General features: G+C 40.3%; 1 protein-coding gene across 8 annotated transcripts in view; it reads left to right on the top strand.

The window, feature by feature from the left end:
• Positions 1-18,858, top strand: part of WNK1 (WNK lysine deficient protein kinase 1) — a 161,613-nt gene that overhangs the window by 77,959 nt on the left and 64,796 nt on the right. For all 8 annotated transcript variants that reach the window (XM_062194619.1, XM_062194613.1, XM_062194614.1 and 5 more), the window contains exons 3-4: positions 249-469; positions 3,480-3,637. In XM_062194619.1, the coding sequence (XP_062050603.1) occupies positions 249-469; positions 3,480-3,637 (379 nt within the window). The remainder of the gene's footprint in view (positions 1-248; positions 470-3,479; positions 3,638-18,858) is intronic.

Below are 18,858 nucleotides of genomic sequence, written 5' to 3'. Positions count from 1 at the left end.
ATAGTAAATAATTTTAGTTACCTAATCCTTTAACTATTTGGATGAAAAAGTTCTTAGAAGACTTATTTTTCTGTATCCCTTAACTCTCTTTGGCCCTTTAACCTTACTAAACGTATCACTAACCTTTAAGGTTGCTGAATCTTAATATTCTAAATTTGATATTCCTATCACTGGTATGCTAGAATTTAATGGAATCTTTCAAAGCAACAGACTCATATCATTGATAACTTGTTTGGTGCCTTTTCCAGGTACCTGAAAAGGTTTAAAGTGATGAAGATCAAAGTTCTGAGAAGCTGGTGCCGTCAAATCCTTAAGGGACTTCAATTTCTTCATACTCGAACTCCACCTATTATTCACCGTGATCTTAAATGTGACAACATCTTTATCACTGGCCCTACAGGCTCAGTCAAGATTGGAGACCTTGGTCTGGCAACCCTGAAACGTGCTTCTTTTGCCAAGAGTGTGATAGGTATGTTTCAAATATACCTTGGAGCCTGACTGGGCTTCTGATTCCTTTTACTTAGAAACTTGGCCCTATCAGAGCTTTTATTAAGTGATATAAAACTTCATAACTTGAAACCACAAAAGGATCAATTCTGCTTAAGAGATTTGGGATTCTCTAAGTTTATGCTTATAGAATTATTTTTTTAACTATTCATGTTTTATAAAGTTCCATGCAAAAGAAGTAAGATGGACTTTATTGACAACCTCATGCAACAATCATATTGAGTCATCTTGTTGATCCTCAATTTTATGCATTATTTTTATAATCATTGGGCTGGACATAATTGCCACTTCATATGAGAAATTTTTTTTAGGGGGTGAGGTTGTTTTTCAAGATTTATACATTTAAAACAGTGACAGAGGGAGAGAGATCTTCTCTCTGCTGGTTAATACCCCAAGTGACCAAAATGGCTGGGACTGGTCCAGGCCAAAAGAAGGTCTCTGAATGCTATTGGGGTCTCGCATGTGAATAGCAGGGGCCTAGCTACTTGGACCATCTTCTTCTGCTTTCCCAGGTGCAGTAGTATGGGATGCCAGCATTGGAAGTGGCGTTTTAACCAGCTCTGCTACAAACACATCCCAGAATTAAAATTTATATGTGGCTATTTTCCAAGATGTTGAGTATAATTATTCAAAACTACCTGCCTGTTAAAACTATAAAAATGTGAAACTATGATAGTACATTCTAAAAGGTTCGTTTTACCAACTTTTGGTTACTTCCATTCTTTATAATTTTTGAAATTAAAACAGTTTTTTTAACCTCAGTAATTCTGACATTTGGAGCTGGACAATTCTTTGTTGTAGAGAGCTATACTGTGCATTGTAGAATTATTTAACAGCATTCCTGGCATCTGTCCACTGGATGCTTGTGGTATCTCCCTATCCTTTTATTTATAGTCCTTTCTTCAGATGCTGCCTTCTGTCCTCTGGTGGTCAAAATCACCTCCTGTTGAAAATCACTGACCTAAGGCTGGCGCCGCGGGTCAGTAGGCTAATCCTCCACCTTGCGGCGCCGGCACACCAGGTTCTAGTCCCAGTTGGGGCACCGATCCTGTCCCAGTTGCCCCTCTTCCAGGCCAGCTCTCTGCTGTGGCCAGGGAGTGCAGTGGAGGATGGCCCAAGTGCTTGGGCCCTGCACCCCATGGGAGACCAGGATAAGCACCTGGCTCCTGCCATCGGAACAGCGCGGTGCGCTGGCCGCAGCGCGCCAGCCGCGGTGGCCATTGGAGGGTCAACCAACGGCAAAAAGGAAGACCTTTCTCTCTGTCTCCCTCTACTATCCACTCTGCCTGTCAAAAAGAAAGAAAATCACTGACCTAAAGAATAAAGCTACCTTTTTGTACATTTAACTAAGAAAATCACAGCTGGGAAAATAATTCAGTGCCTATTTTGATAAGCTTTCACTCTTTGAGGATTGTATCACAATTTAAAAACTTAAAATCTTCATGGGCATTTATTCTGTTCCTCCTACAAGATGACAAAAAAATCCACTAACTTTTAAATGAGGCTAGAATCCTTAGTATTAATAGGAAAATCTTAGAAAATTAGTGATTTGTAAATTTTTTAAAAGTAGTATTCTCCTCAGAATATTACATAACTAGGATTTAGAATGCTGGTTTTAAATTTTCTTACAATAAATTAATAATAAGGAGGAAAGAGTTATTTATAGCAGAATTTCCTTTTTTGCATTCTTCACAGAAAGCATTTTTTTTCTTTATTTCTTTGTTAAATCATATGATACAATCCTGTTCTTGGGAAGGCCCTGTAATTTGAAATGTATAGACTTAATTTTGGAAACATTGGAGAACCTAGTCTTATGAGATCACGCACTCTGTGCTCATAAACCAGTCTATATTAGAGTTCAGTATTTGTGTTGTGTGTGTGTGTATGCATATATATATATGTGTATGTGTGTGTGTGTGTGTGTGTATTTACATTCTGCCTGTAGAGTTTCCCTCACTATATTTCTTCTGTCTGTAGTAGGCTTATTTGTATACTGCAGGTGGAATGGTAAGTACATGAAGAAAAGGGCTCTGGTGAGTGGACTTTGTAGACAGTTATACTTTATTTTTTTTTAAAGATTTATTTATTTATTTGAAAGTCAGAGTTATGCAGAGAGAGGAAAGGCAGAGAGAGAGAGAGAAAGAGAGAGAGCGCGTGAGCGAGACGTCTTTCATCCAATGGTTCACTCCCCAATTGGCCACAATGGCCGGAGCTGCGCCGATCTGAAGTCAGGAGCCAGGAGCTTCCTCCGGGTCTCCCATGCGGTTGCAGGGGTCCAAGGACTTAGGCCATCTTCCACTGCTTTCCTAGGCCATAGCAGACAGCTGGATTGGAAGTGGAGCAGCTGGGTCTCGAACCAGCACCCATATTGGATGCCAGCACTTCAGGCCAGGGCGTTAACCTGCTGCACACAACGCCAGCCCCAAGTTATACTTTATTTTTTAAGAACTTAGTAAATATTGGGGTTTCGTTGCAAGGCCCACTTACAGAATGACACTAATCGGATAGAGTCTTAATGGCAAGGGACTAATTGAAAATGCCAACCTTACAGCTACCATTCAGTAGGGGGCAGACAAGTATTTTGGTCTTTTTAAACCCGTCATTGTGTCTTACATTTGCTTTATTCCTTGCTAGGTGGTTGTCTTTTCTTTCAGTGTGAGTTATATAACTTTGACATATTGTATGACAAGAATCTATTTTAAACAGTAAATAAATAGACAGTTGACCCTGTTCCAGTTTCTTGTGAAGACCTTACAGTGGAAGATCTTCTTGAAGATATTTGATGGAAAACAGAATTTTTTCCCCTCCTTCTTCCCGTATTTCTTAATTTCTTTTGTTCTTTCATTCTTTCCCTTTTTTGCCCCTCCAATTTCTGCTCTCTACAGGTCAACCTCTGCTTCTCCCCACCCCTCAGTGAGTGACATCTGCCAGCTTCTGCTCACATTGAGTCTGAATCGTTCTTTTAATTTAAGGTACCCCCGAGTTCATGGCCCCTGAGATGTATGAGGAGAAATATGATGAATCCGTTGATGTGTATGCTTTTGGAATGTGCATGCTTGAGATGGCTACATCTGAATATCCGTACTCTGAGTGCCAAAATGCTGCACAGATCTACCGTCGAGTGACCAGTGTAAGTCTTCTAACTATTGTTGACCCTGGGTGAGATCTAACAAAAAATCTCCAGCTGGATAACATAGATCATGCAAAAGAGGACGACAGTAGAAAGCATACTGAAGAGAGTGTTGGGGTGCAGGGAGGGGTTAAGGTATGTGTTATATGAGAGCAGAGAACCCTTGGTTTCTCTTGGACCTTCCTGTATTCATTTACACTTTTATTAAATATACCTCATATATAATATATATGATTTATTTTGTTTATTTGAAAGGCAGAGTTAGAGATCTTCTATCCACTGGTTCACTCCCTAGATGATGACGGCGACAGCCAAGGCTGGGCCAGACCGATCCGATCTCCTACATGGGTGGCAGTGGCCCAGACACTTGGGCCGACCTCTGCTGCATTCCCAGGCCATTAGCAGGAGCTGGATTGCAAATGGAGCAGCCACGACTTGAACCAACACCCATGTGGGATGCCAGCACTGCAGAATGAGGTTAAACCTGCTGTGCCACAGTGCTGGCCCTCATTAATATTTTGTTTAAAAATTTATTTGAGAGATTGAGGCAGAGCTCCCATTCACTAGTTCACACCCCAAACAACTGTAATGGCCAGGGCTAGGCTAGACTGAAAAGCCAGAAACTGGGAATGCAAACCAAGTAATAAAGTCTAGGTCTCCCACGTGACTGGCAAGAACCAAGCTGTTTCAGCCATCAGCTCCTTTCACTCAGGGATCTGTGTTGACAGGAAGCTAGAATCACAAGCCCCAGCTGGGACTCAAACACAGGTATTCCAGTGTATAACATGAGTGTTTTAATTGCTAGGTTAACTACCCACAACCAAACCTGTTTTTAATGATGTGATTTAATTGAATTTTGACATATTAGAAAGTCTGGTTTTAAATTGCTTATTTAGGGGCAGGAGTTGTGGCACAGCAGGTTAAGCCACTGCCTGGAATTCTCAAATCCCATATCACAGTGCTGGTTTGAGTCCTGGCTGCTCCACTTCCAATCTGACTTCCTGCTGATGTGCCTGGGAAGGGAGCAGAAGATGGCCCAAGGGCTAGGGTCTCTGCCACCCAGGTGGGAGACCCAAATGAAGTTCCAGGCTCCTGGCTTTGGCCTGGTCCGGGCCCAGCTGTTGTGGGCATTTGAAGAGTCAACAGGTGGATGAAAGATATCTCTCTGTTTCTGTATTTTCTTTTTAATTTGTCACTCTGCCTTTCAAAAAATAAATTTTTAAAAAAATATTTATTTATTTCATTTGAAAGGCAGAGTTACAAGAGGCAGAGAGAGAGAGATAGGTCTACCATCCTGGTTCACTCGCCAAATGGCAGCAATGGCTGGAGCTGAGCCATCCAAAGCCAGGAGCCAGGAGCTTCTTCCAGATCTCCCACACAGGTGCAAGGACCCAAGGACTTGGGCTATCTTCCACTGCTTTCCCAGGCCATAGCAGAGAGCCTGATCAGAAGTGGAGCAGTTGAGACTCAAACCTGCACCCATATGGGTTGCTGGCACAGCAGGTGGCAGCTTTACCCTCTATACCACAGCACCGGCCCCTAAATAAATTTTTAAAAAAGCAAATTACTCATTTAGGCTTTTATAGCTGATCAGAATGGAAATTTGACATAATTTTGAAAACTAATGGGTGACATTTGGCTCTAGGTAGACCAAATTAAATTTTTTTTGAAAGTCAGAACTACCGAAAAAAGAGAAGAGACAGAGAGAGAGAGATCTTCCATCGGTTAGTTTACTCCCCAAATGGTCAAAAGGGCCAGGCTGAAGTCAGGAACCAGGAGCTTCATCCAGGTCTCCCACATGGGTAGCAGGGGCCCAAGCGTTTGGGCCATATTCCACTGCTTTTCCCAGGCCATTATCAGGGAGCTTGACTAGAAGTAGAACAGCTGCACCAAGAACCATATCAGATGCCATCATTAGGTGGCTGCTCAACCCACTGCACCACAATACCGGTCCCAGACCAAGTTAATTTTACATCATGACAAAGGCTTAGAAGAAATTTTGTAATCAAAGATTAATTATAATTTGATTGTAATTGTTATGAATATTCTCTTATTTTTCCTTTGGTATGTAATTCTGTGTGATGGATATGAAACATTGGACAGTTAGTTTAATTCAGTGTGAATGGTAAGAACCAATATAGTCTTCATATCCAGTAAAACACAATAGTTCTTATTTGCATTGAAGGCAGCATTACTTTTAAGTTACTCCTGGTATAATAAATGGAGGCTGTTTTATCATTTATTATTGTTTAAGTCAAGTCTCTGGTCCAAAGCTTCTCTGTTGTATTTATCAACCTGTTTTCTTTATTCACCTATCCCATCTGACCCCAGGTTATTCTAAGCCACGAAGCACTGATTCTCAACTTGAGCTAGAAGGGAACAGGAAAAATGTACTTTATTAATCCTACAGATAATTCTAATAAGCACTATAATCATTATTCCACAGTTATATCTTAGAAAGCCTATGTGCCTTATCTCTCAGAGTTCTAAATCTTTGTTTCCAGTTCAGGTATCTTATTATTCCCTATTTTTTCAACAGTAATTTATACAATACTAATTTACATTTTTTTTACTGGATGATTTCCTCCTTTATTCAAGAGGTATAGTTGATTCCTTGGTTTTTAATTCTCTACTGTTTTATCATGTTCTTTTTCCAAATACCTCTTAGATGCAAGTTTTCTTCATTTCCACTGCCACAACTGATTTTGTATCTTTATTACTTCAGATCTTACGTTATTTACAGAGTAGTTTACATTATGAACTTGTTTATTTATTTCACTTAAAGGGGTTGAACTTTTCTCTGTCTTTCTGGTATAAAGAAGTTACATGATACTGGTTTGCCTGAATCAAAGCAAAGACAAAAAAAAAATTATTTATTTATTTAACAGGCAGATTGAGGGAGAAACAGAGAAAGATATCTTCCATCCACTGGTTCACTCTCTCTAGGCTGAAGCCAGGAACCTGGAATTCCATGTATGTCTCCCATGTGGTAGCAGGGTCCAAGTACTTGGGCCATCTTCCACTGTTTTCCCAGTCACATTAGTAGGGAACTGGATTGTAAATGGAGTCACTAGAACTCAAATAGTAAATACTTTAATAAAGATAATCACAAGAATAGTAGAGGCACAGTAATTCACTATGGATGAGGGAAGGTTTCACAAAAACAGCTGTTACAGGAATGTCAAAAAGTGAGAAGAATCACAGGCGTTTAATACTGATTGAGTCATATGTATCCATGTTGGAGTACCTGAGTTCATCCAGCTTCCTGTTATGTGAACTCTAGGAGGCACAAGTGATGACTCAAGCAGTTGGGGTCCTGCCACCTATGTAGGAAGCCTGGATTGTATTCCATGCTCCTTTGTCCAGGCTATTGTGGGCATTTGGGGGATGGGCCAGTGCATGGGAGCCCTCTCTCTCTGACTGTCCTTTTCCGTTTCTCTACCTTTGAAACAAACAAATAAGCAAACAAACAAAAAAATTGGGGGCAGGTGTTATGGCACAGCAGATTATGCTGCTGCTTAGTATGCCCAGAGTGCCTAGAATCAAGTCTTGCCACCGCTTCTGATGCAGCTTCCTCTTCTAGCACCTAGGAAACAGCAAATGATGGCTCAAGAACTTGAGTTCTGCCACTCATGTAGGAGACCTGGATGGAGTTCCTGGCTACTGGCTATGGCCTACCCAGTCCTGGATGTTATAGGCATTTGTCAGATCTCTCTTTCTCTCTCTCTCTCCTTCTCCCACCCCTTCTCCATCACTCTGCCTTTTAAATAAATAAATCTTTAAAACACATTAAAAAATGAACTTACAACTCTTGATGATTTGGGGGAAATTACTTTGTTTTTAAAGAAGAGCGCAACCTCATATATAAGCTTTTGGAAGGAGCAAAAGACAGAAAGAGGTTGAAATTACAGTAGTAGGCCGGTGCTGTGGCTTAACAGGCTAATCCTCCGCCTTGCGGCGCCAGCACACAAGGTTCTAGTCACGGTTGAGGCGCCGGATTCTATCCCAGTTGCCCCTCTTCCAGGCCAGCTCTCTGCTATGGCCCGGGAAGGCAGTGGAGGATAGCCCAAGTCCTTGGGCCCTGCACCCACATGGGAGACCAGAAGCACCTGGCTCCTGATCAGCGAGATGCGCCGGCCGCAGTGGCCATTGGAGGGTAAACCAACGGCAAAAAGGAAGGCCTTTCTCTTTGTCTCTCTCTCTCACTATCCACTCTGCCTGTCAAAAAAAAAAAAAAGAAAGAAAGAAAGAAAGAAAGAAAGAAAGAAAGAAAGAAAGAAAGAAAGAAAGAAAGAAAGAAAGAAAGAAAGAAAGAAATTACAGTAGTAGAGATGGGGTAGATAATTGATAGAGTAATATCCATGATTCATAGGTATCTGGAATATGGTGTAATTGCAAGCCTTAAGAAGGAAGGTGTTTTTCTTGAGATAAGGTTTTAGATGGGTTTGGGGGACAAATGCTCGGATTCATATCCTTGCTCTGGTTGTTGTTACATTATCTTAAGCAAGGCAGTTAATTTTATTTTGATCTAAGAGTGATATCCTTTCTCACTTAGAGATTGCTTAGCATGGTACGTGGCTCTGGTTATTTTCTGTGAAATATGAGTTAAGACTAAACCAACGGAAGAAAGACCTTTCTCTCTGGCTCTCTCTCTCTCTCTCTCTCTCTCACTGTCTTACTCTGCCTGTAAAAAAGAAAAAGAAAAGAAAGAAAGATGACTTTTTGAAGAAGATGATAAAAGGCTTTGTCTAACAACTATAGTTTATGTCATACACACGCGCACACACACACACAGAATGAGAGCACAGAGCTCATTTCTCAAATGCCCACATGCAAGCTAGAAGCCAAGAACTCAATCCACATCTTGCATTTTGGCCAAACCACTAGCCTAACACTTGTTCCATAACACTTATGGAATTTTAAATAGCTCAGAAAATAGTAGGATTTGAGAAGCAAAACCAAGCTTCCAGAATGCCTTTTAAGTATTGATAAGCACTGTTATATAAAAGCAAATCCATTGTTTTTACTTGTATCTATAAGTAAAAGAAAGAAAAAAATTAAAGATTTATTTATTTATTTATTTGAAAGGCAGAGTTACAGAGAGAGGGAGACATCTTCATCCACTGATTCACTCTCCAAACGGCTGCAACAGCTGGGGCTGGGCCAGATTGAAGCCAGGGCCCTGGACCTCCATCTGGATTTCCTACATGGGTGCGGGTGCCCAAAGACTTGGGCCGTCTGCTACTACTTTCCCAGGTGCATTAGCAGAGAGCTGGATCAGAAGCAGAGCAGCCGGGACTTGAACCAGTGCCCATTTGGAATGCCAGCATTGCAGGCGGCGGCTTAACCCACCATGCCACAACATCAGCCCCATAAAAAAGAGCAAATTCTTAACACTTTTTATGACAGCAATAATACCATAGTTTGCCTTGTTTGTCCTTAGTTTTTGATATTCTCAGTTCTGTGTACTAGAGTTTGAAGAGTAGAATACGGTAACTTTATACTGATAAGTTAGGCATCATAGGTGAAAAATTAACTTTATTTGATACATTCAATTTTTCACTTCTTCTTTTCACTTGATTTCACCTTTGTGAATATATACTAGTTATAAATTGTACTAAGCATTATGCTATGAACTGAGAATACATCAGGTAAAAAAAAAACAAGTCATAAAGCTTATGTTAACATGTATGAAAAAAGCTAACAACTTAAAATTATAATGAAGTTCCCGTCTAGATTAGATGGGAAATAAACATGTATGAAAAAAGCTAACAACTTAAAATTATAATGAAATTCCTGTCTAGATTAGATGGGAAATAAAAATTGAGAAATTGAACTAGCTTAATTGTTGTGGTACATTGAATTCAGTTACTGTTACTTTTTAACTGAAATGTATGATTATTATTATTAAAATAAATAACCAAGTCATGAAGGCAGAAATATAAGCTAATAGATTCGAAGCTGAGGAAAACATACCTAAAATTAGTATGGATCAAAGAAGATTTATAGGTAGACTGTATAAGTGATGTTACTAAATAACTAAAGGTATTTCTATTATATAACTTCAAGTAAATCATTTCTCACCTTGATTTCCTCATATGAATACTGTAGCCTTAACTTCTTGGCTTAATAAAGTTGTTGAAAGAGCAAATGCATTGAAACTATATAAGAAAATGCATTTGAAATGGTTTAAAAATGTTTTTACTGTATTTAACATGTAACTAGGTGATCTCTGAAATGTTTTCTATCTCAATATATACTTGATACTTCCAAATGGCTTGACTAAGGGTTGTTGCCATAAAAAAATCAGGAGGATAGTAGCAATAAATAGCTTTTTGACATTTAATGAAGCTCAGATACATTGTTTGCATGAAAGTCCCAAAATCTTTTTTTTTTTATTAATTTTTTTTTTTTTTTTTTTTGACAGGCAGAGTGGACAGTGAGAGAGAGACAGAGAGAAAGGTCTTCCTTTTGCCGTTGGTTCACCCTCCAATGGCCGCCGCGGTAGCGCGCTGCGGCCGGCGCACCGCGCTGATCCGATGGCAGGAGCCAGGTGCTTCTCCTGGTCTCCCATGGGGTGCAGGGCCCAAGGACTTGGGCCATCCTCCACTGCACTCCCTAGCCACAGCAGAGAGCTGGCCTGGAAGAGGGGCAACCGGGACAGGATCGGTGCCCCGACCAGGACTAGAACCCGGTGTGCCGGCGCCGCAAGGCGGAGGATTAGCCTAGTGAGCCGCGGCGCCGGCCGAAAGTCCCAAAATCTATTGGGGTGTATTTTTAGCATTTTTTTTAACTTTAGCTTTTTTTTTTAAAAGATTTATTTATTTGAAAGGCAGAATTACAGAGTGAGGGAGAGAGGCAGAAGTCTTTATCCTCTGGTTCACACCCCAAATGGCTGCAACAGCCAGGGGTAGGCCTGGCTTAAACCAGGAGCCAGGAGTTTCATCTAAGTCTCCCACATGATTGCAGGGACTCTCATACTTGGGCCATCTTCCGCTGCTTTTCCAGGCCATTAGCAGGGAGCTGGATCGGAAGTGGAGCAGCCAGGATTCAAACCACTGCCCATATGGGATGCTGGTGCTATCGACAGCAGCTTAACCTGCTACTGCACAGCTCTGGCTGCTAACCTTAGCTTTTTAATGAACTAGTAAATATATGATAAATTATTCCATGTACAAGTGAATGTATAGATATTGAAACAGATATGACTACTTTGTCAACTCATGCGCTTTCATAGTCCTTAAAATCTTGCTTTCTTTGGATGAATTTTCTTTGATAAATTTATTACTCTAATGTTTTGTGTTTAATATTTTTATTAAATCTTAGAGGGCCTTTGAGGATTTGGTTCCTGATTGATTAAATCTGTATAGCATAATGCTCCAAGTTAGTCTTGAATAATTTTTTATTATATGTGTGTAATAAAAAATGTGTTTTAACACCTTGAAATATTTTATATGCCATCTAATTCATCAATTTAAAATGTACCATTCCATGATTTCAATATATTCACAGGTAGTTGCAGTTGTCACCGCAGTCAGTTTTAATGAAAAAGAAATTCTGTACTGGGGTCAGTGCTATGGCATAGCAGGTAAAACCACTGCCTGGGGCTCCAGCATTCCAGCTGCTCTGCTTCTGATCCAGCTCCCTGCTAATGCAGCTGAAAAAGCAGCAGGAGATGGCCCAAGTCCCTGGGACACTGCATCCTAGAAAAAGCGCCTGGCCTTGGCCTGGCCCATATCCAGACATCGTGGCCATTTGGGAATGAACCAGCAGATAGAAGACCCCTGTCTCTCCCTCTGCCTCCCTGTCCCTCTCCCTCTCTCACTCTTGCTCTCTCACTCTCATTCTATAACTCTTTCAAATAAATAAGTAAATTTTTTTTAAAAAAATTATGCCTTTTAGCTGTCACTTCCTTAATCCTACATTCTTCCCATCTCTACCCACAACCCAGCCATAACCAACCACTAATCTATTTATTTACTTTTTTTTTAAAGAATTTATTTATTTGAGAGGTAGAGTGACAGACAGTGAGAGGGAGAGACAGAGAAAGGTCATACATCCACTGCTTCACTTCCCAAATGGCTGCAACCGCCAGAGGTTGGGCCCATCTGAAGCCAGGAGTCAGGAACTTCTTCGGGTCTCCCATGTGGGCACAGTTACCCAAGCACTTGGGCCATCCTCCACTGCTTTCCCAAGCCTCAGCAGAGAGCTGAATTGGAAGGGGAGCAACCGGATCTAGAACTGGCACCCATATGGGATGCCAGCACCACAAGTGGAGGGTTAACCTGCGCCACAGCACACCCCAACCTATTTCTGTCTCTGTAGTTTTCCCTATTCTGGACATTTCATATAAAAGAAATCATATAGTATGTGGGATTTTTTTTTAAGATTTATTTTATTTATTTGAAAAGCAGAGAGAGAGAGACAGAGAGATCCTCTGTCTACTGACCTACTCCCCAAATGGCCACAATGGCCAGGGCTGGGCCAGGAGTTCCATCTGTTGTCTCCCACGTGTGTTGCAGGGGCCCAAACACTTCAACCATCATCTACTGCTTTCCCAGGCACATGAGTAGGGAGCTAGATCAGCAGTGAGCAGCCAGATTTGGAATTGTCACCCATATGAGATGCCAGTGTCATGGGCTGCGGCCCAACCTGCTGTACCACAGTAGCGACCCAGTGTGTGGTCTTTTTGTAACTTGCTTCTTTCATTTATCACAATGTTTAAAAGGTTCATCCATGGTATAGAAAGTATCTGTACTAAATTCCTTTTCAAGACTGAGTAGTGTTCCATTGTAGGGACACACCACAATCAGTTTAGCTATTCATCCATTAGAAGTGTTTCTACCTTTTGGCTATTGTGAATAGAGCTGCTGTGAATATTAAGGTATAAAAGTTGAATGTCTGTTTACAGATTCTTGCAAGGATAGGGGCTTCAAAATATTCATGAAAAAATGAAATTTGAGGATATGTGCATTTCCCATGAATTTTTTTGAAGTCCCCTCCTGTACCTACGAGTGAAATTGCTGTGTTGTGTGCTGTGTTTTGCCATTTGAGGAACTACCAGTTTGTTTTCCAAGTGCCTGCATCATTTTACATTCCCATCTTCAGTATAAAAGAGTTCTGTTCTCTCTGGATCCTTGCCTACACCATCCTACCAGATTTGAAATGATGTCTTACTGTGGTTTGGATTTCCATTTCTCTGATTGCTAATGATATTAGCTGTCTTTTTCATATGTTTATTGACTGTTTATGTTCCCTTTCTTTGGAAAAAGGCCTTTCCAAGAGATGCTTTGCTTGCTTTTAAATTGGCTTATTATTTGTCTTTTTAAAATATTTATTTATTTATTTGAAAAGCAGAGTTACAGAGAGGCGGAGAGAAAGATCTTCCATCTGCTGGTTCATGCCCCAAATATCCACAAAGGCCAGAGCTGGGCCAATCCAAAGCCAGGAGCCTGGAGCTTCTTCCAGTTCTCCCACAGGGGCCCAAGGACTTGGGCTATCCTTCACTGCTATCCCAGGCCATAGCAGAGAGTTAGATTGGAAGTGGAGCTGCTGGGACATGAACCAGCACCCATATGGGATGCCTGCACTGTAGGCAGCAGTTTTACCCACTATGCCACAGCGGCAGCCCCCCCCCCCCCATTATTTGTATTTTTATTACTTAAGAGTTCTACAAGATCATTTTTCAGTTATTTTCTTCCATTCTATGGTTTGTCTTTCTTAAAAGTATCATTTAAAAAAAAAAAAAAGATGTATTTATATTATTTGAAAGGCAGAGTTACAGAGACAGAGACTGAGATCTTCCATTCCATGGTTCACTCCCCAAGAGGCCTCAAAAGCCAAAGCTGGGCTGATCCAAAGCCTTGAGCTAGGAACTCCATCTGGATCTCCCATGTGGGTGCAGGAGCCCAAGCACTTGGGCCATCCCCTGCTGCTTTCCCAGGCCATAAGCAGGGAGCTGGATTGGAAGTGGAGCAACCAAAACTTCAACCAGTGGCAATAGGGGATGCTAGCGCCATAGACAGAAGCTTAACCTACTATGCCACAACACCAGTCCCAATAGTGTCGTTTTCTTAATGTCTGCCAAAACATGCAGGTTATAATTTTGATGAAATTATCTTTGCTTCTGCTTTGGTTGTCATATTTAAGGATCTATCTCCATATCTGAATTCATAAAGATTTATTTCTGTTTTAAATTGAGAATTTTAGTATTACAATTCAATCTTTAGTTCATTTTTAGTTAATTTTGTTTACAGTGTGAGGGTCCAACTTTATTCTCTTTCTTATGCCTGTCCGAGCACCATTTGTGAAAAGACAACTTTTCCACTTTTGGAGGTGTGGCATCCCTGCTGAAAATTATTTGACCACAGATATAAGGGTTTATTTCTGGAATCTCAGTTTTGTTCCACTGATTTAATATGGCTTGATTACCATTGTTTTATAATACTTTTTGATCAGCAAGTGTGGGTCCTTGAACTTTTATTTTTCTTCAAGATTGTTTCAGCTTAGAATTCAGCTTGTCAGTTTCTACAGAGATATCAGCTGGAATCCTGATAGCTATTAATTGTACACCTATATAAAGTTTAGTATAGGGATCCTCAATATACTTCACCCACATTGTAGCTTTCAGAGTGTAAATTTTGTACTTTTTTGTTAAATTTTACCCTGTGTAATGTATTTTATGGAATTGTTTTCTTAATTTCAGTTTTTGTTTGACCATTAGAAATAGTACAGGTTTTGAAGTCTGTGTTGGCATAGCAGGTAAAACCACTGCCTGCAGTACCAGCATCCCATACGGGTGCCAGTTCGAGTCCCGGCTGTTCTACTTCTGATCCAGCTCTCTGCTATGGCCTGGGAAGGCAGTGAAAAGATGGCCCAAGTCCTTAGAATCCTGCATCCACTGGGAGACCCAGAAGAGGCTCCTGGCTTCGGATGGGCCCACCTCCGTTTGTTGCAGCCATTTGATGAGTGAACAAGCGGATGGAAGATTTCAGTCTCTCTCTCTGTCTCTCTTTCTCTCTGTCTCTCTCTCTCTCTGTCTCTGTCTCTGTCTCTAACTCTGCCTTTCAAATAAATAAATCTTTTTTTAAAAAAGAAGATAGTACAGGATTTTAGACATTAATCAAGTCTAATCATTTTTAGTGAGTCTTTATGAATTTTTCTGTAAACAAGATCATGTCATTTGCAAGTAGAGATCATTTTACTTTTTCATCATCAGTGAAGATTCCTGTTTTTTCTTTTTCTTCTCTTTTTTTGCCTAGTTGCTCTGCCTTGAACTTTCAGCACAATGTTAAATAGAAGTAATAAAAGTAGGCATCTTTATTATCTTTTTTCTTGATCTCAGAAGAGAAAGCATCTAGTCTTTGGGGAGTATTTCATAGATACCCTTTATTATGGTGAGGAAATTCTTTTCCGTGCTTAGCTTGTTGAATATTTGAGTCATGAAAGGATCTGGGTTATTATCAAAAGCTGTTTCTGCATCTATTGAGATTTGATCTATGTATAGTTTTTTTTATTCTATTGATATTGCATATTACATTCAATGATTTTCAGATACTGTATCAACCTTGCATTGCAGAACATGTATTTAATGTTAAGCTCTAAAATAATAACTTCTAAATATATTTGTGATTGAATTTTGAAATATTGTTTAAAAATTAAAACTTTGGCAAGAGCTGGTGTATGCTTTATGAGAATAATTAAGAAAAATGGCTGGTTCTCATATTAGCAGAGATTTGGGGATAAAGCTGGGAAAACCAAAATGGTGAAACATGAAATGATTGGCTTCTGAAAGAAGTTTCTATTGAGAAAAAAGACATTATCTTTTGATGTGTCAGAATCTGAATTATAAAGTCCACCTATGTGAAAAAAGGTGAATACACATTTCTAAACTTGTTCAGTGAAATAACCAATAAAATTTTAAGTCTGTTTTTAAGAAAAATAAGCAAAGATGTATAAGTAAATTATGTTTCTGTTATTACTTTGCCTAAAGAGAGTTTCCCTTCCCAGTTGCCCCTTTTCCAGGCCAGCTCTCTGCCTTGGCCCGGGAAGGCAGTGGAGGATGGCCCAAGTGCTTGGGCCCTGCACCCGCATGGGAGACCAGGAGAAGCACCTGGCTCCTGGCTTTGGATCAGCAAGATGCACCGGCCGCAGCGGCTATTGGAGGGTGAACCAACGGGAAAAAGGAAGACCTTTCTCTCTCTCTCTCTCACTATCCACTCTGCCTGTCGAAAAGAAAAGAAAAGGAAAAAAAAAAAAAAACAGAAATGTGTTGTCTCACTTAAGTCCCAAAGTAAGATTTCATTTGGCGTGATTATACTCCATGTATGGGAGAATCCTTCCTTTCCTCTTTTTAAAAAATATTTATGTATTTGAAAGGCAGAGTGACAGGGAAGGAGAGATAGACAAACATGGGGGTGGGGGTGGTAATCTTCTGTCTGCTGGTTCACTCCCTTAATGGCCACAGCAGCCGGTAGGGGCCAGCCTGGAGCCAGAACTCCATCTTGGTCTCCCACGTGGGTGGCAAGAGCCCAAGCACTTGAGCCATCTTCACTGCCTACCCAGGCACATTACCAGACAGCTGCATCTGAAGCAAAGTATCCAGGACTCAAACTTGCATTCTGATATGGGATGTGTGGTAAGCAACTCCTTAATCTGCTACTCCACAATGCTGGCCCTCTTTCTAGCTAGCTTCTGGTGCTAACAATTTTTGGAATTCCTTGGTTTGTGGCTACAGCACTTCAATTCCTGTCTCTGTCTTTACATGAGGTTCCCCATGTCTCTCTCTCTCTCTCTCTCTTTTTTTTTTTTTTTTTTTTTTTTTTAAGATTTATTGGAAAAGCAGAGTTACAGAGAGACAGAGAGAAGTCTTCCATCCACTGGCTCACTCCCCAAATTGCTGCGACGGCTGGAGCTGAGCCGATCCTAAGCCAAGAGCTTCTTCTGGGTCTCCCACGTTGGGTGCAGGGGCCCAAGGACTTCGGCCATCTCTACTGCTTTTCTTGGCGCATTAGCAGGGAGCTGGATCAGAAGTGGAGCAGCAGAGACTCGAACTAGTGCTCATACAGGATGCTGGCACTGCAGGCGTTAGCTTTACATGCTGTGCCATAGCACCAGCCCTGTCTTTTGTGTTCTTAAAAGGATACCAGTTATTGAGTTGAGGGCACACCTATACTTCATTGAGCTTATTTTATTATCATTCTTATTTGGGAGACAGACAGTTCCCATCACTAGTCCACTCCCTAAATGCCCACAACAGCCAGGACTGGACCAGGACATATCCAAGAGCCAGAAACTCAATCCAGATTTCCCACATGGGTTGGGGGGGGCCTGACTGCTTGAGCCATTAACTGCTGCCTTCCAGGGTCTCCATTAGCATGAAACTGAAATCAAGAGCTATAGTTGAGAGTTGAATCTGAGACTGAAACTCAGTACTCTGATATGGAACATGGATATCTTAACTACTAGGCCAAATGCCCACTTAGAGGCCTCAACTAAATTTAACCTCAGCAATGATCCTTTTTCCAAATAAAGTTAGATTGTAAAGTACTAGGAGTTAGAGCTACAACATAGATTTTGGGGGGACACAGTTCCACCCATAACAGCTTGTGGGTTCATTTAACAAATACTCATCTCCCTTCTGTGTACCAGACTTTTCTAGATCTGAGTTATTGAATAATCATTGTATCAAGCAGAATCTCTGTCTCTAAAGAACTGAATAGGAGAAGAGGAACAAAGAAATCAGATAGTTACCGTATAGTATAAAAAGAGTTATTTGGGGGACAGGTATTTGGCACAATGGTTAAGCTGCCTGTTGGGATGCTTGTATCCCATAGCAGAGGGCCTGGCTTTTTGAGTCCTGGCTCCATTCTCCATTCCAGCTTCATGCTAATGCATAAAGGGTTCGGGGGTGGGTAGCAGGTGATAACTCAAATATTTGGGTCCCTGCCACCCATGTGGGAGACTCAAATTGAATTTCCAACTCCTGGCTTTACTGTATTCCAGCTCTGTCTGCTGTGGGCATTTGGGAAGTGAGTGGTCCAGCAGATTGGGGATCTCTCGTTGTCTCGCTGCCTTTAGTGAAATGATAAGTAAATAGTTATTCTGGTGGTAGGTAATTAATAACAGTACTTACAGGTAGTGCCTAATCAAGTTTGGACAGATTAGAGAAATAGTGTTAAGGACGGATGAACTGAAATACTGTAATATATGAGATGTATAATTCTCTGTTAAGGACGGATGAACTGAAATACTGTAATATATGAGATGTATAATTCTATGTGTCTACCAGATGTGGAGATCGGAAAAAGGAGAGGCAAGGTAGGAATGGAAAACTTAGACTTTATTTTAAATAGAGCACTGGGGGAACCATTCTAACACCTTTAAGGCATTCAAGCAGATTTAAATTTCAGAAAGATTATTCTGACTACAGAATAGGGAATGGATTTGTGGAGTTTAAAAACTGAAAACCTAGTGAAAGGGATATTCTAGTAATCTGAGGAAATGACTAATGATCTGAAATAAAGAGTTGTAGGAAAGATGGACAAAGTGGATGGATTAGAGAGATTTTCTTTATGAATCACGATTACGCTCTTTTCCACTTAAGATTAATAAAATAAATGGCCCATTATAATTAACATATACTTAAGATCTAGTAGACTATCAAACCTGATTATGAGATTAAATATATACCTTTAAATTCTATATACTATAGAATTTACAACTTACATATGGAATGATTTGCATATTCTGTTTGATAACTTATCACCATCATGATTGTGTACTCTAAACTAGGGAGTATCAAATTGTAATTCCTCAGACTGAACAGAGAGAGCTGGGTGGTTGTTTTGAATAGTCCATTTCTTAAGAATGCTTTTTACATTTTTAATAGCTGGTGAAAAATCAAAATAATATTTTATGATATGTGAAAATTATGTGAAATTTAGATTTCAGTGTTTTTTTGGAACACAGCCACACTATTTTCATCCATATTAATTTTCCCCTAGAGAGTTCTTTAATTATCAGTCTTCAAAAACAGTGGTGTTGTTCTTATGTTCTTTTAGAATGCATTAGCTTCTGTACTTGCAGTATACTTGAGAATCTCGGTGTAAGTAGCTACCAAATTAGCTGTAAAAATTTGTAAATACTCATTTTGCCTCTCTTAATGATAAATTATCACCTTAATATCTTTATTTGTCAAATGTAATCTCAAGTTTAGGTGA

Source organism: Lepus europaeus, chromosome 6, assembly GCF_033115175.1.
Source record: "Lepus europaeus isolate LE1 chromosome 6, mLepTim1.pri, whole genome shotgun sequence".
In the NCBI taxonomy this organism is placed as follows: domain Eukaryota; kingdom Metazoa; phylum Chordata; class Mammalia; order Lagomorpha; family Leporidae; genus Lepus; species Lepus europaeus.
Note: the sequence above shows the minus strand (reverse complement) of the source record. Positions and strands in the feature narration are given on the sequence as shown.